General features: G+C 38.4%; 1 protein-coding gene across 5 annotated transcripts; it reads right to left on the minus strand.

Annotated features, from left to right (window-relative positions):
• Positions 1 to 1416: 1416 nt before the first annotated feature.
• Positions 1417 to 20174, minus strand: LOC100705489 (patatin-like phospholipase domain-containing protein 7). 5 transcript variants are annotated; one of them, XM_019361157.2, is made up of 36 exons: positions 20037 to 20174; positions 19579 to 19621; positions 19377 to 19451; positions 19050 to 19137; positions 18817 to 18899; positions 18278 to 18378; positions 18030 to 18170; positions 17780 to 17939; positions 16411 to 16491; positions 15733 to 15861; positions 15522 to 15602; positions 15280 to 15409; positions 15094 to 15159; positions 14911 to 14987; positions 14626 to 14781; positions 14390 to 14467; positions 13698 to 13903; positions 13446 to 13577; positions 13131 to 13254; positions 12010 to 12123; positions 11651 to 11717; positions 11120 to 11269; positions 10529 to 10592; positions 10089 to 10257; positions 9218 to 9400; positions 8892 to 9010; positions 8590 to 8746; positions 6368 to 6484; positions 6221 to 6290; positions 5895 to 6011; positions 5590 to 5738; positions 5317 to 5469; positions 5011 to 5130; positions 3450 to 3534; positions 2785 to 2900; positions 1417 to 2275 (listed from the first exon to the last, which is right to left on the minus strand). In XM_019361157.2, exons 1-36 carry the CDS (start codon positions 20045 to 20047, stop codon positions 2270 to 2272), a joined length of 3918 nt encoding a protein of 1305 aa, XP_019216702.1. In that variant the 5' UTR covers positions 20048 to 20174; the 3' UTR covers positions 1417 to 2269. The 5 variants fall into 5 exon arrangements, with proteins under 5 accessions (XP_019216702.1, XP_019216701.1, XP_019216700.1 ...); XM_019361156.2 differs by having other exon boundaries at positions 2785 to 2897; positions 19570 to 19621; XM_019361155.2 differs by having other exon boundaries at positions 19570 to 19621.
• Between the last annotated feature and the right edge of the window lie 1005 nt (positions 20175 to 21179).

The following is a 21179-nucleotide window of genomic DNA, read 5'->3' on the forward strand; positions in this document are numbered from 1 at the left end:
TTAGATTTACGCCCGAGGGGGCCGCTGTTAGATATTGTTATATTGACATAGGGTGCAGCTAATAAACAATGGGTCAATTTTTAAGTAAAGAAATTCTTAAGATGGGTTTGTGGTAGTGTAGAAAGTTTTTTACGATCAGAAAAGGAATCACTGAAAAGGCTTGTTTTCATCCCCTCCAACTTTAAACCATCACACTCAGTCTGTTTGTATCTGCTGCAAACAGAAGCAGGAAGAGAAACAGCATTGGTCGAGTTCTGGTAATACTGAAAATGCTCCAGAAACAATTAGAAGTTCAACAAGAGCAATTTGATAATCATTCACCTCGTATAATGTCTTCATAAAAATAACATTTAGAAAAAAGAAAAAGAAAAAAAGCAGCACAAAAAGTTAATATAAGTAAGAATCTTTGGATTGTTGAGTGTTAGCCACAAAAAATAAAAATGAAATAAAATAAAAAAAAAAACTTACATATTCACATTTATCATTCTCTGCTGGTGTAAAAAAAACAAAAGATTTAGTTTCAAGTAATACAAGAATAAATACAGGAAATAATAGTCAGCACTAGTTACCTCCACCACAGACATAACGCTTTTGTTGTAGTTTCTTATATTAGCAGGATTACACAAAAAGAAAAAATATAAAGGCAGATTTTTCTGACACTTGGAGAGGTAGAAAACGAGCAAAGGAAGAATTTATTACATTTTGTTGGAGATCAGGATTAAGCGGTGGAGCTTCCCCTTTAAAACAGCCAATAGAAAATTAGCTTCGTCACCCGTCACTTGTTAAACTAAGCTGAGCTGTCTACACTGGCAGCCTATCACATGTTGTTTCACAGCTGTATTATATTTATCGTGCTAATAAATATACTTTGTACAGCATATGATGTGTACATGAAGTTACATTTTTGTAAAGCTGCATGTTAAGGCTATGGTTACTACTAAGGTTATTTGTTACTATGTAGATTAAATTAGCAGTGTAACAATTTAATTGTCATACAAGTATGCATGTTAATCAAAGCTATGTACTTAACCGATTGTGCATTGAATTGCATTTTTGGAATGACTGAACAACTCTTAATCGAGAAGGCCTACATGTATAATTGGCACATATATTTTATATATGTATATATTCTTTAAATATATATTTTGAATAATCTGTATGCACAGATAATTTTTTTTAATTAAAAAAAAAAAAAAAAAAAAAAAATTACCCTAGCTTTATATCGCAGAGGGAAGAACAAAACAAAAACAAAAACCCAAACAAGCAAAACAAAAACAACCCACACTTGGTCAAACACATATTCCTGTGCATAAACTATGTAGAGACAAGTTGAGCTTCAGATTTAATTTGACAGTCTTGAGCAGACTCAGTCTTGGAGTCCAACAGACTCAAAACAGATTTTTTTTTTTTTGGGGGGGGGGGGGGTGTCTCTCACCAGAAAAGGGGGAAAACTAGTTTTTTGAAGTGGATTGCAACCACTGAAAATATTTTAAGCTCCAATCCAACATGGCCAGAACAAAGTTTCAAACTCAATAATACCACAATCCGCCATTTCAAGATAGACAGTATAATGCCATCATGCTAACAGTCTAGATAACTGCTACTTAAAATACCTTTTGATATAATTCAGCTTGTTTTAAGAGAAAAAAAAAAAAAAAAGAAAAAAAAAGAAAAAAAAAAAAAACACAACAACACCACCACCACCACCACCACCACCCACACGTCAAACAATGCAGGTATGTTAAACAGTGTAGTGGAAATGAAAGTGAGATGACTACATGAAGGGTGACTAAAGAGGTTAGAAGTTTGTGCTTCGCTTGTTTTGCAGTGTTTGAGAAATCGCTTGTCAACCCTATGTTGCTAGCTCATTTTCTACCCTGTATCGATAACGAGAGGTGTCGGCAGAAATGCAAGTTATAAAACACACACACACACACACACACACACACACACACACACACACACGACAAAAGGACAAGTTTTGCAGGTAGAGTCTGGTGGTTCACATTAGAGGGTAAAATGTAGCAAAGACAGAATGCTTACATTGTGCCAACCTGTTTAAGCAACTTTTATTACTCCACCATTCACAAAAACAGACTACTTGGAATTTACTTGCTGGTTTGACATCACTTCCAGTGAACTGTTAGGGATAGCCGGAAGCTGATGGTGGCAGCTGGTGGGCGGGGTAATGGAGCGTGTCGATCTCCCATCCAGTTCTACATTCTGAGAATCAGGTTGAGGCGTGCATAGTCGTCCCCATTTTTCTTTGTTAAATCTAAAAATGAATGTTTGTCAGACAGCCATAAAATAAATGAATACAAAACACAACCTGAATTGTGTTGTTGCAGGTATACAATGTTCTCAAGCCCCAACTTCTAAATGATATCACTTTAGTTGAACTAGGTGCCCCTGCAATGGCTTCCAATTAATTTTAATATCATTAAAATTATTTTAAATCACTTTTAAAGCATGAACTGGCCAGACTCCAGCATGAACCTCAATCTGACTTTGAATAGTAGCCAGCAGGATAGTCTGATTTCCCAAGTGATTTATGAAAATCTTTTTACCGAGAGGACCGATCAAGTGTGTCGTCATTGTAAGCCAGACAAACCTTTGCAACACAAATTTCCATTCCATTATTGCAAAGCAATAAAATTAATGATAATGTAACCTGAAAAGCCTGTTTTAGACATAAGTAAAAACAAATTCCTCACTGTGGTTGCTTGCTCTTCTTCTCTTTAAAGAGAGCCCACAGTTTCTAATCTTACTACCACAAGTTCGTACCGTGTCAGCAGTCTCCTCCCCTTCAGTGTGCTCTCCATAGCGATTATACGTCTCCATGTCAGAGAGAGCACTCTCCAGTGCATCCTCTTCATAGTCAGTGTGGTAGTCGGATTCTTCTGATGCAAGGAAAGAGTGGGGGACAGGAAGCACACTGTGGGTGAATAAACTGGAATATCTGGAGTGTAGAATGGTGACAAATACACGTGGGTGTGCAGGTGCATAAGTCAGAACATTAGAAATGTCATACAGGGTGGACTTTGATGAGTGATGGATGACAAATGCATTATAAATAGAGAGAACAGGAATAAGAACAAGTTTGAAGCTATTTGAGAAATCTACAACTGTTCTTTCGCTTAAAAAAAAAAAATTATATACAGTTACATTTCTTTATTTGATTGCAAATGCTTACTTACTAAATTGTACAATAAGAGGAAGTTCCTTTTTCCATCAGTGGGTTTTACACTGAGGCTGTGTAGCCAACAAGTCAGTCTCCTGACTTGTTAAAATTATGACCTAATAAAATATGACATTTTGTTTTGTGGGGTTGATTTGTTTTTCATTAGGTCAAGAATGACAAAGACAAACATGGAGACATGAGCGTACTTAAAAAGTACTTTGAGTGTGGCTGAAAGCTGCAGTGTTGGAGTGTGTGTCGGTAGTTTTACCATCCACAAGAGGAGGTTTGACGGGCTCGATGCGGGACACAATTTCTGCCAGGTCAGTGAAGGAAGCATTGGGACATGTCACCACCTTCAAAAAAAAAAAGCCACAGTCAGTGACAGGGACTACTGAGGAGGCGTTATGGAATTTTATCGTCTTTGAATAAGCTTCCAAACAGTGTGCCAAGCATGCCAGCTGCAAGAAACAAAATAATATACTCCTCTATACTGCTGTGAGTTGGAAATTACAGCAAAGTATAATGGAAACTATCTGCATCAAAAAATTCTGCTGCAGACGTTTGTGCAATTTCAGCTTTTTGGTGAAGCACATCTGATTTTGCCTTTTTTTAAGCTCAACTAGTCCCAAAACCTTGGTTGTGTTTTTAAGTCTTGATCTGCATAAAAATAAATAGTATCAAATGTATCACAGAAGGAGAAGCATTGCATCCCCTGGTTGTCGTACTCTCCAGTAGCATCTGAAAATAGAAAGGCATTCATTAACTGTGTGGGATGCCTATTGTTTTAAAAAATGCGAACAGAAGCCATTTAGTCTTAAACATTACTGTCTCAGATCTGCAATCATAAAAGTGGCTCCATCCTGTTTTCAGCAATTGTTCTGTTGCCTTTGTTGTTTGTTATCAGGGAGGGGGAGGTTGCCAGTGTGAGTCCTGCTGTTTTACCCTTCATCCTCATGTTGTTGCTCAAACTGGGAGTAAACAACTTCTTCATCATTCTCGTCATCTCTTGGTTAGGAGGAGCTTTGTGTTTCTGTGACATTGCTTGGAACAAATCTGGTGCACAGAAATCTATTTTTGTGTACGTTAAAAGCAAATTCATAGTTTTATTGTTATTACTTTATCAGAGAAAAAAAAAAAAGGAAGAGCTTAAGGTCTAAAAATGTTGCACTGTTAACAGCAAGTCATATAGCACGACCAATAAAATATGAGAAAATGATCCCAAAATATTTAATTAACCAACTGGTCAACTGAATGTGAAAGGACTGCAAGTGGGGTGTTAAACTCACTTTAAGATTATTTATTTATTTTAAACTCTGGATGCAAGGAACATGGATTTTGAAGATAATTAGTCAGACTCGTAAGATTACTTAAGAGCATAAACTACAGCAGAGAAGTGTTCTCCTCCTCAAGCTTTCCTTTTGTAGAAAATAGCTTTTATACCCTCTCATCTTTTCCTGATACATTTTGTTAACAGCTGTATTCTTTTAAAGGGATTTGTAATATGACTGCTTACAAGTCCATTTGTTGCCTTTACATTGGATTCAGAGGAGTGAGATTTGAATATGGCTACTTACTAGTATTTCATTTTTATTTTGCATCTCAAAATCTGGCTGCTAAAAGCCAGAGAACAAAAGTTTTCAATGTCATTACAACCCTAAAGCAATGCATTTTAAAACAACTTGATCAAGTTTAATATACTATATTGTATTGCATCACAATATTTTTGTGGTTTTAAGTCAAAGAAAAGTCTATAGTCTGCTGTTGATTTTTATTGAACTCTTTCATGTTCTAGTGTATGTCCATGTGTTGTTCACTGCCAACATCCTTACATTGCTTCTGCTTTGCGTGTTGTGGAACTCTTCTTGATGTCTGTCTTTCAGCATTTTTTCCACCACACCACTGCGACGCCACACATCAAACACAGTCTTGCCATGCTGGTACCCCACCTCCTAAAAATCACACAGACATATTCACATATCAGTACCATTTTCTATTTGCCAAAACATTTATTTTTAAAAGTTGGTCTGGTGTTTCAGATAATGAAAAACATTTGTCTTACAACATCTGAAAGTTTCAATACTTGTTCATGATCAGGGGTAAAAGAGTTCAGATGAAAACAAATTTCTGAAACTTACAGCAATTTCATCAAACTTGCCAAACTCTAGTGTACGGTATCTGTCGATTGGAGGTCTGATATACTCGCAGTAATCGCTGCTCTTCACAGACTCCAACTGTCTCACACAGCACACATAGGCCAGCCGAGTCTGAATCTCTGCCATGTTCAGCACCTGTGGAAATTAACTTATAAATCACTGAAACGATTTCCATAAATATCCTTATTTTTATTGATAGAATTAAAAACATTGCTGCACAGCATGGTGTGTCTTTACTCCTAATCAATCCATCACCTTAACTTTCTCAGCTAGGGGGTTAAGGCGTTTCCATAGCAGCCACCAGCCCGAGAGTGAGTCGCCGTAATTAGTGAGATTAGTTTCATCCCGGCTGCCCACATCAATAGCTATTACCACTTTGGCCCCCATGGAGCGTGCAACATCAGCTGGGAGAATCAGGGGAAGAAGGCATCAAGACAAACAGCATACAGTACTGGTAAAATTAAAAATATATTGCTATAAGCAAACAGCTGAGCAACGACATCAAAGTACGGCTACTTTTAATACTTCATAAGGGAAGGTACAAACTGAATGGAACAAACCAGGCAGGTTGTTGATATAGCCTCCATCCATCAGCAGGTGTCCATCTTTCGGGTCACACAGAGGAGGGAGATATCCCGATAGAGACATGCTAGCACGGACATACCGCCATAGAGAACCTCAAATAACAAACAAGCAACTTAAACTTACTTAAAAAGGCATAAAGCTTAACTGCAAGCAACCAATCTGAATCAACCGAAAATTAATCAGAGACTATTAAAAAGTTCGCCAGTTCAGTTCACCTATGATGACAAAAAACACAATTCAGAAAACTCAATCAAGACCAAAATGATTCTTTCAAAATAAATAAACTGAACACTGTATTTACCATCAGTGTGTACTCTCATGGCAGAGGCAGTGATGTCAGTTGTGATATTGAAATATGGGATCCAAAGGTCCTGCATGACACAGAATTTACACTGGCCTCAGATCAGTATTCCAACAGCTGGGTCACACCTACTGTCATTTAGCTCACCTCAATCTGTTTGCTTTTGAAGACGTTGTTTATGCCAGAGTTGAAGGAAGCACCAGAAAACATGGATGTGATTGGATATGTCAAATCCAAGACCTTCCTAAACACTGAAGTCATTTCCTACAGGAAAAGCCAAAGGAGTCAAATTAAAACGAGGTTCAAATAAATGTTTCCCACCTCTAAGCAACTCAAGAAACTACTTCCCTAGAAGTTGAACTTTATTTTAATACAAAAGAAAACTCTGGTAGATTCTCACCTTATACCCAGCACTACAAAAAAAAAAAAAAAAAAAAAAAAAAAAAAAAAAAAAAAAACAACAACACACACATTGAATTTTTTGTCATATTTGTCTGACAAGTGTGTACATTTCTCAGTCATTTGAATAATACTGACTATACAGTTTTGCTTCCTGTGACATCTTAATTTTCATCATTTGAGTCTGCTAAGAACAAACTTATTTTGAACCTTCTGTAGGCAAGAACAGAGCCAGAGTAGGACAGGCCATATACAACGTGGAAAACCAAAACCTACCAAATGCTCTGCCTGCAGACCTGAGACAGAGCAGGTGTCTCAAATCAGCTTTAATGGATATGTTCCAACAAAGTTACATTTTTTACCATATTAACATGTCCATATGAATGTGTTTGTTTGTTTTTTTTTTGTTGTTTTTTTTTTTAAAAACGTGCTAGAAGTAGGGCTGTGCCATATCATAACATCCAAAATACCGGTATCAATACCGGGAACGAGCCCTGCTAGTTGTCAATACTGTGTCACGAGTATTACACGTTAACGCTACTTCTGGCATCTTGCCTCAATGGAGCCACACTTCAAATTAGACACATGACACATTTCCTAATAACTATTAACGAATGGTAACCCACTGGAGGAAGAAGAGAGAAAAAAAAAAAAAAAAAAAAAAAAAAAAAAAAAGTAAAACTTGGATGGTTGAATGGTTCTGCCTGAAAGCGTCAATAAAACAAGTTTAGCATTCATAAATTCTTCTTATATTGTCAGAAACATGGCTAATTTTTCAAAATATTGCAAAACTAATTTTGACGCCACACCCCCCACCCTTGGTCAATTTGTTCACTCCAGCTTGTAAGCTAAAATGCTCATCTGTAGCATTACCTGCATGTTTAACTTTCATGTCTTCTAGCTAAGATTTAAGATATAACACATCAACACTGTCAACTTGTGAGGTGGGGCTAACTTTTAGAGCAGAAAATCCAGGACAGTGATGTCAAATTCACTTTGATCTTAAGCAGGGTGGACCAGTGAAACATGATAAATGTGTTAAGTTAAAGAAAAAGTTACGATAGTTCATTACACAGACAGTCCTGTAATTATAAAATATAAAGTTTTGTTAATTTTACTGTGGGCTCACTAATAGTTGAAAAATTTACTTTCCCGCCATTTAACTGTTTATCTGTTAGTTAATTACTTTGATGGATGGGTAGTCTTTATCAATAGGAAAACTTATGAAATTATAGTGGGCTGATTCTGGTCCCCGGGACTAATGTTTTGACATCCCTCTAGGGTTAAAGGGTTATCCAAGATGGCACAGTTTCGGAGTACTCCCTTCCCCTGTTGATCACTGTGACAACTCTTTGCATTACTGTGTCTTTTCCATATGCAGCAACAGAACATGAGAATGAGTGGGGCTTGCAAACACCGATCGATGCATACTAAATAAGGATACAGGTGAAGTGTTACATCCAAGTCATTCTAAGGCAGACAGCTACTCAAGGGCAGGAAAAGGACTTGTACGTGATATGAAATGGTGGTTAATTTGCTCAGCATGGTTTATGAAATTAAAAGCAGGTCTGAGATCTAAACTGGATTACACTTAAATCATTTCAGGAAGAAAGTCTCACATCCATGTATAACTAACCCAGTTTAAAGCAAGATTAAAACATCCTATAGATTGTTATCATTAAAAGTTTGACACTGATCAAATTCAAGACTTCTCTGCTCAATGTCATTCCAGGAAATCATACCTCCATTTTATCATTTATTTTTTAAGCAACAGTAGGAAAGGGGGGGGACCCAAAACAATTACACTGTGGTTGAACTTAAGAGTTCTGGTAACTGCCTAAGAAGTGACTTTTAAAGAAAGAATGGGACAACTTCTGAATAGTTTATGGAAAACAAAGCAAAGCAGATGTCAGTGCATTCAGAAAGATTTAGATCTGAAACACTAGAGTAATTGCCACTTTGAATCTTACCATAGCCCATTCTCTAGCTCTTATCCTCAAACGACTGAGGCTACGGTCCTCTGCATATAGAGCGCCCATCAGGGAACCAATTGAAGTTCCGCCAATTAGGTCTACGGGGATGCCAGCTTCGCATAGTGCACGCATTATACCCACTTGAGAACAACCCCTGGTTAGAAGGGTGGGGGAACAAACATGGAAAGAGAAAAATTTAACAAAGAAAAGATTGACATAAATAACCAGCATCATTAGGAGCCGATGTTGTATAATGTTGTCTTTAAAATTATGATGAGAAACCGTGTGACAAACATTACCTGGCCCCTCCTCCTCCCAGGACAAGAGCAATAGCATTGCCTGTAAGAACACGAGCCAGGCGGGAAAAGTCAGAATGGCGATCTGCTGGTTTCTCAAACACACGCTGATACAGTTCCAACTGCAAAAAAACAAACAAACATAGTACTGCTAAAAGAAGATGACGAAACAAGTGGGATAAGAATGAATGTACTGATGTTGAAAGACAGGAAATAAGAAAAACTACTAAATGCCAAGCTGAGGATGGATCTGAAAGGAGGGAGGGGAAAAAGGGGAAGGGGGGCCTTTCATATGCACAGCACATTCTGGCCATGTCTTCCATTCTCACCAGTTTGGGCTGGCTTCGTCTGGAGAAGACCCTTCGGGGACAGGCAAGGTGGAGGTGTCTGGAAATCCAGCTTCGCATGTTGAGCCAGTCTACGGTTCCTTTGGGTGCAGGACCATCTTCTCTGTGCAACAGCACAAGCTGCTTCTGCGCACGCACTGCACTTCCTTCCAACATACGCTCCAACTACAGAGAAAGCAGAACAGATATTTTAGAATATTTCATGAACTATAGGAGTTGAGTCCCTGGGGGGGAAAAAAAAGGAAGAGAAAAAAAAAAAAAAAGAAGAAAAATGCGGCAAACTTGTGCAAATCCTTTATACATTTTTGGATTATTGCAAAAGGTTTCATGAAACAAACAACTACTTTTCTTAATCATGTCTGAAAAACTACAATGTTCTGTTATCTTTAAAAACTGGAGTGAAGGAATAAGCAGAAAAAAGTTCCACTAAATATACATTTTAAATAAATAACTTCCTGGTTTAGGCATTCTTGTGTTACACAAAGCTTCATAATGAAGAGCCTTATAACAACAAAACAAAACAAAACAAAACAAACAACAACAAAAAAGCTCATTGTTGTTCATTCTGAACAAAATAGAAACCAGAAAGCTTCCAGTACCAAACTTGCCAATTTCATACAAAACTGTTTTTAATAAACTGCAGAATCTTTGTTAACTGAGTTATTTACCCTGCAGGTGGTGCATCTCACCACACTGCCGCTTTCAGGTATTTTTCTGATTTGCTGGCAGAGGTGACAAGAAGCCACATTCACAACAATAATTTGGGGGCGTCTTTGCATGATTTGAAAGTGTAGCTCTAACAGTTCCTAGTAATACACCTCTCTCTTCTCCTGGGAACCAGGGAACACCTCACCTCCCCTACAGTAGGGTCCTGCTCTCCTAGTCCCACAATAATGATGCAGTCAGCCTGACGGATGCACCTCTGTGTCCACGGGGTCAGTGTGTAGTCAGTCTGGTAAAGAACTATGCGATGGATGTCTTCTTGTTGGCCCAGCCAGCTGGACAGACGGTACTCATGGACACTAAAGAGGAAAGGAGTCCATTAATGACAGGCAGCATTGCTTTGCTGGCAGCATCCAAGAGATCCATTTTCCTCTTGTGCCAATAGAGCAAACTTTCATGCTCATTAAATTCTGCTAAAGACAAAGCACAAAGAAAATAAAAACCAACAGACAGCAGTAAGACACCGAAAGACACTCATTTTATCTGAGGTTTGAATAAGAGAAGATGGACCTGCAAAATTAAAAAAAAAAAAAAAAAAAAAAAAAAGTTTGAATCTGGCACAAAACATACCTGTCAAGTGCAGCAGTTCCAAGACGCTGTTTGATGATACCACTTGTCAGTAGAAGAGTGGGACCTTTATGTGAGAGATCATAGATTACACCCATGAATGTCTACTTCAAGGAGGTTTTACGTCCTGTATACTGTAAAGCAGTATATTATAATATACCACTTTTATGTGGTATATTATAATAAAGAGAAAAAAAAGGCACTACACTGGAAAATACTTATTTGAACAGTTCAGCCCTTAATGCTCATTAAAGTGAAAATCTAATCGCTTAATTTGTCTGTACCATCTTATTTAGCCCTCAGGACAGATGCTCATTTGCTTTTGGTTCAATTCCAGTTCAAATTAGGATGCAAACAGGAATCCAGAATTCTTAAGGGGAGAGTATTTCCATCATGGCAGACAGACAGCACCTCTAATCATGCCTCCATGTCCTTGATAAGAAGTTTTGGAAAATGACAAGACTGGGTGAAGAGCAGCAGTAGGCTGGTCATATGTTTAAAATAAACAATCATCCATGACCTAAAGAGTTTTCTGTGTCGAGAACAGAATGAATGATTATAAGCCAAATTTGAGCTTCCATATCTCTTTCTTACCTATTGCAAGGAGTGCATGCTGCAGCTCTAGAGTAAAGGCAGTAAGAGGCACCTCTTCTGATACTGGCAGGACTGCCACAGTGGAGAGGTTGGAGGCTTGGTTTCCTGCATCCCACTTACTACCTGGTGTGTGCAGGGCCAAACTGCGAGCTGGAGATGTGTTACAGATTTGCAAAGGTGAAAAAACAGATTTAATACCAGAAATGATGGGAAAACCTAACCAATTAAAACACCTGTAGACCATGCATATGTTGAATCCAAAGTTTGTTTGTTTTTTCCCCACCCCTACATGAAGGACTTTCTGAGAGGTTTTTAGCAAGAGCCAAAGAAAAATTACAAACCTTATTAATTACAAACAGTATCAAAACATTTTCAGTTTATTATAATTAAACACGAGATACTTGTTTATCCATTAACAAACAGATGTGCCACACAATCACTGCCTTTATGGTACATCAACAAAAACTGCCAGTATGTCTGAGCCAGGAAAGAGCCTGCAAAATAGGCAGCATTGCACACAGATGTACACACCTGTCAGAGGACCATTGACCTGCTGCAGTATCTTCTGTCCGAGTAAGTGGATCAGCCTGGTGACAACCTGAGATGCACATTTTATAATCAGCCCTGTTACTCAGACTCTGCAGTACAAAGTCATTTCCTGACTTTATTTTAAATGTTTATTGTGATGAGTTTCAGTGAATGGAACATGTTATTTTTTATTAGTTTGATTAAATGTATTAATTATCTGTATTATTTTTATGATTACTTCAAGTCTTTTTTTGTTTAAAGGGACGGGTGAGGCAATGGCGCTTGTTCTCTCCAGTAAAAAGGATCACTTTAACAGAATTATTTTCAAACCACATGAATTTAACACATTAGATTAGGCCTACCTGAGGGAATTTCCTCTTGATAGAGCGAAGTGCACCTTCTGGTAGCTTGGCCAGCTCAGAGTCTCGTACAGCGTGTACTGTGGTCGCTCTGTTCTGACGGGTCAAGGCCTCCACCTGCGCACAGACAAGTCATTAATTACACAAAATCCAAACAAAACCTATCCAGGAATGCAAGTAAATAACTTATTTACTTTAAGTGAAATAATTGATACAGAAATGGCAAATTCCAGGTATAAATTCTGTTATTTGCCATTTCTGTATCAATTATTTCATATTGCACTGTATATTCTGAACAGACACCTGATTGTCTCCTTCGATTTAAAATAAATAAACAAATACATAAAAATACACCCGAAGCTAAAAAGCTAAAATTAACCTCTACCCCTCATCTAAAACTGATATCTGAGTCGTACTAAGTTTGTCTGACAATCATTATCACAGAAGCTCCAATGACAGCGTTTCTCCTCCAGGTAATAGTAACCATAGGATCCATTAACCCAGGTATTATTAGAAGCATTGAACCAGTCACACCAGCTGACAGAGGTGGATGAATTAAACCAAGTGACTTTGCTTTACACAGGTTGAAAACACAATATTAGAGCTTAATTTGAGAAAAACTTGGCAGTACTATTAAAATATTTAGAAGATACTTTAGAATCCGATTTGATCAATATCATCATCATCATATCATGTTTGTATAAAAATTTGTCCTAAAGTCATGCTGATTTTTCCCCCCCTTTTCCCTTTGATTGTAATATGAAGTGCAGTAATTTCAAACAATCCATTTATTACGTTTTTTTCGTAAATATAAATATGCACATCATGGGACCCAAATCTTTTGACCAGTATTGAAGGTTAACAACACCCACACTCCTCTGGCAGTCTGCATTTACTGAAAGTAGAACATACAGGCAATCCAGTCTCATCAGCCATATGCGGTATACTGACAGCTAATAGGCAGTTCCATTTGTGATATTAACATTGTAATTTTTTTATATCTAACCTTTTAACAGGTTCTTCTATGAAAACAAACAGCTAGTGTTGTTTGATACAGCATGATATTAATAGTCTTCCATCAACTCTTCCCCAGCTGTCTTCCCTCTGGCTGTCACGGTGCTTACCACTCCAATCAGGTCACCACGTCCGTACTCCCCTATCAACTCTTTCTTGCCATCCTCCTTCATGATTACTGAGCGCAGTCGACCACTCAGCACTATGAAAGTGCTGTCGGATTTCTCTCCCTGCCTGCAAAAAGAAAAGAAAATACAGATAACTTCAGTCTACTGCAAATCTGCAAACAACTCACAATCACATTTCCAAATTCAGCTTCCCCTCCCTCTATTAGTATTAATTAACTTGTCCCGCATGAACCAAGTAATGCCTGTAATGTTACGAGTTGATTTCACACATGAGACACAAGGTCAGCAGAGGAATACCTGTAAACAGCCCTGCCAGCTTCGACGGCCATCCAGTCAAGAGCAAAGTCTATTTGCCTGACAAAAGATGACATCCTCTTCAACACAGCATGAGCAACATTCAGCACCACTTTGGGCTCCACTCGCATTATCCTAAGGAATAAAAAAGAATCCACAAAAGGACAAAGTAGAAGTAGCCATCTTTGTTTTTCCCTCCAACTCTACAGTGCTGAACATCACAACAGTGTGAGGATGTGTGTCCAGGTCACTCACTCATAAAAATGTGTTTTGGAAATAGAGAGGAAGCTGCAATCTCGCTGAGCTCGAACTGTAAATATGAGGGGCTCTCCGGTCAGAACAGCTAGGTGACCAACAAGCTCTCCGGGATGCGTTACAAACAGGCGCGATTCTTCTTCACGGTCAATCATCCGCTGGTAAACATGGAGGAGGCCAGAAATCACGAAGTGGATGCTCACCTCCTAAAACACCAAGAGGGGACGATTGAGAGAAAATGCTCAGATTTAACAGTGTGACTCTGAATGCTGTTAACAATCAGGTGGTGAAATACTGAATTCATGATATTTAAGATGAGTAATACCTGTGTTGAAATTCAGATTTTACTGTTGAAAGCATTACAGGAAAGTCGTTCCCAGTCATCCCTTTGATTTTTAAATGACTGATTAGTTTGTTTACTTTATAAGCTTAACCCGTTTCCCCTCTTGCCTATGAATCAGGATACCCTTTAGCCTTATGATAGTATAAGGTGACAGCTTTCTAATTCTTCCCACAAGCAAGTTCACATGCACACAACTTTACATGCACATTAGTTTCCCAGGTCCCATGTACGACCCTCTGCAATGCATTGACACTGTCCAATGGAGGCATAAATCAATCAAGAAGAGTTGAAATGAAGTAAAATATTAAACAGAATGAAAAGTAGCTAGGTTCTAAGTTGCTGTTCCAACCTGATCTCCCTGACGAGCTACCACAGAGCCAGCTTTGACATGGTGGACGGTTACTCTGCCTTCAAGCAGACTAGGGTCCTGCAATAGAAAAAGACACTCTAAAGACCCACTTATGATGACAAGACTTTGGATTTAACATTTTCCCACGTAACATAGCACAAAAATAAATTTAAAAGGGTGCATTGAAAGGATCAGAACACTGACGCCAGCTGAATTTTCTCCAATTAGCCCCTCACCTGCAGCTGGATGATTCCCAGCAGGTCTTTCTTAGCAGCTTGGAGGATTGCACTGCTTTTACCAAGATAGGTAGCATCAGCGTGCCCTCCGCTGTCTGTATAGTGAAATACTTCAGATGGTGTGTGTTGCATTGTCACACTCTTCTTCAGACTAGACTACAAAGACAGGCACAGGAGAGAAACTACTATGGAGGAAGTAGGTAAGATGCAGCAGATACTGTGATATTGTGTTACATTTACACACAAGACCTGTCACCACGCTTCAATGTAAAAAGCAGGCCTTACTTTGTGAGTGATAGGAATTGATGGAGCCTCCTCAATGGTAACTCGAGCTCGTTCCCAGGCCATGCTCAGGTCATTACCTGTAACTCAGAAAACAAAGGATTAGGATAACAAGTACATCTGTGCAGGAAATTTATACAGCCATGTGCTATTGGATGATCGCTTATGTCCAAGGCAGTGACCCACCTGTGCATTCAGTGGGCATAGAGGTGGATCGCAGCTTCCTGGTTGAATGGCTGTCCTTTACACCATCTGTTTAATACAAAGTAAAGTGCCAGCACTGGATCAGTTTCAATACAAGACAAAGCTGAAATTGAACGGCACGTAGTGCATGTCTGGATGCACGTGTGCATGTTTGTGTGTGTGCTTGACCTGTCTCTACAGTGTTTTCAGTGGTTCCAGCAGGTAATTCGTCCTGGAAGTGGTGACGACGAGTCATCTTTCCAGTATTTGCTTCTGCCATCACATTGTTTATATTGGTCAAGGGCACTGCTTGACTCTCCTGTCAGTCAAGGAATAAATAAATAATCACATCATAACTTGTGTGACAGTCATCGTGACCATGTGTATGCACATAAATACTATAGGTGTGCAATAACCAATTCTCCTCCTACCGGATTGAAGAGCTCAGTTGTTAGGCCCAGATAGTTATGCAAAGCCAAAAAAGTGACTCTTTGGAGGCGCACCATAATTATCTGAAAAAACAAAGAAAACCCTTGGCTACAACATGATATGTAGTATATTCTGCTAATTGTTGTATGTTGTAGCTCCAACTTAGATGTTTAGCTGGAGAAAAAACAAACACTACATCATGCACTCTTTTACCTGAATGACGCGTACAAGTGTCTCAGGGTATTTCTTAAACACTGACTCGAAGGCTGAAGCAGGTAAGCGTAAGATGGTGGAGCGAGTTGCAGCTCGTGCCGACACAGTTTTATACGGAGCTGGATAACCCTGGCAAATCGAAGAAAAGAATCAGAGAAATCTCATCCACATCTTTTACAGCCGTCTATTTGGAACTGTCCTCTAAGTAATAAATTGGGCTAAGGATACTTTCCGCAAGGTTTATTCTGTGACCTGTGCGTGTACCTCTACTTGCAGCATTTTAATGTGGCCTAAATAACTCAACACTTCAAAGCTCTATAACACAAGTGTGATAGTGTTTGTATGCAATTGCAACAAAGTAACAAGATATTAAAAAGTTATTCTATTGTAATAACTGATTTTTCTATACATTACATACGTGGTTTGAGTTCATTACTGCACAATCAGTTCCAAACAACATCAATCTGAGTGTGTGAAAAGGATGACAATGATGTCTTTTAAGAACAGAAAAACACAGTCTATAAGATGCAACTTTAAATAAACAAATTACAGCAAATAGAAAGTACATTAATTTTGTTTCAGGGGCATGAAGGTAATGAATAAACAAATCAAAATGACACAGACACTTCAGAAGGCAAATGAGGACATAACCTAGAGAAAGAAAAAACAGCAGCTCACAGTGATAGTGTCTAGAATACTGAGCAGGCTGTGGACACTGTCTCCGGGGAGGACATCCTTCACCACTGATTCTGTGCCATCCTGCAATATAAAAAAGAAGAATACAGGACATGATGCCAACAAAATAATATTGATAAGGTAAAAATATTTCACACTTTCTTAACAAATCTGCAGACATCTAGTTGGATGAAAGTAGGAATTTAAGCAAGCCAACAACATATTGGGATGCCACTCACTTGTTGCGATGGCAAAAATAAAGTAGTTACTATTTATTCTACTGTCCTCTGGTGTTCATACTTTATCATTAGAAGTAAAACTGGAAGATAGAAAAGGACACTGAAAATGAATGTAAATTAAATTAGATACAGTTTGGAGCCGACCTTGCATCACACTTTTTAAACTGAACTTTGATAATGACCAGTGGGCACAGTTGTTAAAATTGCAATATAACTTTTGAATTTACCATTTTCTATATAAATTGATGTAATGTCACAGGTTAGTAGGGCTGGGCCATATCACACCGTTCACAATAATACCGGTATAATGTTAGGCAATGATAAGAAAATGAAATATCGCAATGTGCAGTGCCTTTGTTTTCATACGCACATGGCGGAAAAAGCATGGTGGCGACGGAGAATGAGAAGGGCGAAAGCGGATTGTTGAATGAAGCAGATGAACCAGAATTGGAGTGTAAAAATGTTGCAACTTCATCCATCAGATACACACCAAAGCACATTTTGTAATAAACCGCGCTCAAAAAATCTGTCAAAAATGTTTTAGTTCGACTTTGCTAAGCTATGAAGCCGCACCGCTTGATGGATTGTCGGAGCATTACGGCTACCTTAGTCGGGAGCCTCGCGGAGTAATACGTACTGTGCTTCAACATAATATTACCGCATTGTGTGTGTATAACCTCTTAAGTTTTGTGGATATTATACATGGTTATGCACAGGATATGTTGGCCAATTTGTACTGGAAATGCCTTTTGGTTAAACTGTCAGCAAGGAATTTGCACTTGCACTGTTAAATTTTTATATAGCTTTAATGCACATAAAATAAAAAAAATAAAAAACACCTGCTTGTTTAAGTGAAAATACATTGATGGGGGGTTTTTTTGCACTAATAAAGTTGTGGAGTTGTAAAGTATTTTGTCTCACATCGGTTATATCTTCAGTTATATTGTTATCGCAAATTTTCAAATATATATCATGGTAAATATTTTTGGCCATATTACCCTGCCCTACAGGTCAGAAAAATAACAATATTGCTTGCATAAAAAGGAAAAAGGCAACAGAATCTCAAAGGTAATTAAGTTTCAAAATTAGCCTGAAGAGAGAGTCAAATGGAAGACAACACATCATTCACATACGTTCTCTTGTATGCAGAACTCAAGTCTTCCATCCTGGACCACGTAGATGCTGTCATCATCATCCCCTGGTTTGAACAGGCCTTCACCCTCCTGTAGCTCAATAAACACCATATGCCGACACAGCTCCAGAAACAGAGGCTTCTCAAAATGGCCCAAGACCCTACAAGTTGAAAAACAAAAGTAATTACTCACACACACACACACACACACACACACACCCTAAATATTGAGGAAAAGTTGACATGCCTACCTGACATTTTTCAGCATATACAGGACCTCAGAAGGCAGATTTGAGCTCTGCACTTCAAACTCTGTTAGATCAGCTTCCAGCAGGGAGGGAGGGGGTTCCTTGGGCTGCAGGGTGGGAGGGTCTCTCCGGATCCTCAGGATTCTGTCAGAAGGAGAAAAAACAAACAAACATGTACTTTAAAAACAAAACACTAATTTCACAAAAAGCCTTGAGTACACAGAATATAAAAATGTGTTAATTCTTCATACTTGCGGGCTATGTTCAGAACTTTGGTTCTTTTTCGTATGCGCTGTGGTTGCTTTGATTGCGAGGGATGGGATGGAGAAGGAAGCGAGGAGAGTGTCTTAACCTACAAAACAACATTTAAATATATTTTGTTTATTGCATACAGAAAAAAATTATATCCAAAGTTGTACTTCTAATTAAGAAATACTGGAACTGATTTTTTATTTTTTTTTTTAAACTGCTGGATTAAAATTAGAAAGGCTGTTTGTGATTTATCATCAAGCCAAATTACTGAAGGCATTTTCTGTCATAGTGTATTAGGGTTAAGTTATAGAAGTCTTAGTAGTGTTACCTATGAAATTAATAGAAAACTACAACTAGATGTTACCATCAAGTATTTTTGGACATCAACTGTTTGCATAAAAACATTAAAAGCAAAACTCACTAGTTTTTATAGAGCAGAGAACAATCTACTAGACTATACTAGTAGACTATACCAATACAGTGTGTATGAGCCATCAACAGAACTGAGGAGAAAAAAAAGAAAAGAAAAAAAGACAACCTTTCGGATTATCTTCCTTCCATAGAAAAGCACTTTATCTCGTTTCCTGAATCGATAGTGAGGTACACCCGGTTGTTGATCACCTTGTCGGAAAATCCAAAAATATAATGTAGATAAACAACAAATGTCGTTCTGCAGCAAGTGTAAAAGAAAATGTTTCATTTGGTAAACAAAAACAAATGATATATATCATAGAATAAATATGAAGTTCAGCAAGAGGTCAGATGACTCACGGGCATGTTTGAATCTCCTGTAAAGGAAGAGCACCACAATCCCAATCAGCACAACTGCAACCATAGCTCCAATCAATACACCTGTGAGCTAGAAGACAAATAAGACTGATGAGGCAATAGTATGATCACACGACAGCACAGTTACATAGAGTACAGCACATTTGTAAAATTATTGTTTTTAGTCCAACTTTGCATCACAATTAAATTATCTGTATAACTCTAAGCAAAACGAGCTCTACTGAGTGGAAAACCGCCTGATTTGATAACACTGTATCCAGGGCCCTCATTTCTTGTACAAAACACAGGCACTCAATTTCCACTTCATACCATGCTGGTCTGCATCCTCTCCTCCAAAAACTGTGGCAGCCGTGCACGGAAGTCAGTTCTGCTCATCGTTACCACCTAAATATAAGACAACAGATTCAAGTAATAAATGTTCAACACTGATAGCTTCCAACTAACTGACTTTTCTCCTTTCAAACAAAGTTAGGAATAATTTTAAATGGAATTATGCGCTCACTGAACTGGCCATTTTGCACGGGTCTCCATCATCCTTTCCATGACACTCTAACCTATAAGACACAAATCTCTATTAACGCTGAGTCTGCAGCCCAAAAATCACATGCCATCGAGGGGAACCAAAAGTTGCTGAGGAAAAGGCAAAAACTCAGAAGGGGAACACGGATTTGTATGTTAGCAGCCACTCTCGCCATGTAGCGTCGTGTCACCTTCTTAATTCATCTTAATAAAATTACCAAAACACGATGAGGTGTTATAATTAGCCAGCAACAAAGTAACTTTCGATTGACGTCAAGCTTTAAACGATTTACTGAATACGTCTGAATGGAGTAGCTAACGTTAGCTAAAATAACATTCGCTAGCAGCTGTCCAGCTGACTGAGAGTAGCTGCTTCACAAGTTATCTTGAAGAACTAAGATAGTCAAACTCTGTGAAGTTGACAGAGTGTAAAAAAAACACGAGGCTTACTTTTCGAGCATCCTGAGGTGCCGTTTTCAAGCTGATAACATAGCTAAACAGAAGCTAGACTAAAGTTAGCGAGAAGCTAACAAAGTTTTATGCTGTCAGTCGCTTAGCTCCGCCCTTATCCGCTGTTACCTTGGTAGCGCTCAGATCATTTATCCAATCAGAAACGCACTAGGCACATCCTCGTCTTCCTGTTTTTAACAAAGCATCTTTGAAGGCTACAAACATCCGAGAGGAAGTGGACTTTGTTTATTTCTCGACCAGTCTCTTATGGCTTTTAATATTTCTATTGCATTTTCGAGTTACCTTTGCCTATTTTAGAGCTTAGACATTTAATATTTATATTTGTCACACTTACTTCACATGATCAAATACATTTTAATATTGAACAATGATAACATATGTAAATACAAAATACGAAAGCTGAATGAGCTTTAACTAGCCACACCCAGGCCTGATTTAACCTAGAACTTCTTTGTGAACTAGCCCAGAAGATCTCAAAATACAACACACTATATCACGAGCTAAAGAAACTTAACTTCCCATGGATGCCATTTTTGGCATCCATGGGAAAATCCAATGGCAGAAACCAATGATAACCAAAAGGAACACAGAGGCTCATCTAAAATTTGTCAATAAAACATCCTCATCATCCTTAAAAGTTTGGGGAAAGTACTCTGTGAACTGACAAGACAAAAGTCAATCTTTGTGGAAGACTTGGGGACTGTTAAATCCCACATAAAACAAACACAGCATTTGATAAAAGGAACGTCATACCAACATTCAAACATGGTAGTGTGATGGTCTGGGGCTGCTTTGCTGCTTCAAGACCTGCATGACTGTATCACTTGCCATGAATTCCTCTCTCTAACAGAAAACCCTGAAGGAAAATCTCCACCCATCAGTTCATGCCCTCAAGCTCAAGAGCAGTTGGGCAATACAGAGAGACAATGATCCAAAACACACCAGCAAGTCCACCTCTGAATTGTTCAAAAAACAAAACAAAAACAAGGTTTTGGAGTTACTTAGCCAAAGCCCGGACTTAAACCAGATTGAGATGCTTTGGCATGACTGTAATCAGGCTGTTCAAGCTCAAAAACTCTCATTGTGGCTGAAGTAAAACAATTCTGCCATGCAGAGATGATC

Source organism: Oreochromis niloticus, linkage group LG7, assembly GCF_001858045.2.
Source record: "Oreochromis niloticus isolate F11D_XX linkage group LG7, O_niloticus_UMD_NMBU, whole genome shotgun sequence".
NCBI classification, from domain to species: domain Eukaryota; kingdom Metazoa; phylum Chordata; class Actinopteri; order Cichliformes; family Cichlidae; genus Oreochromis; species Oreochromis niloticus.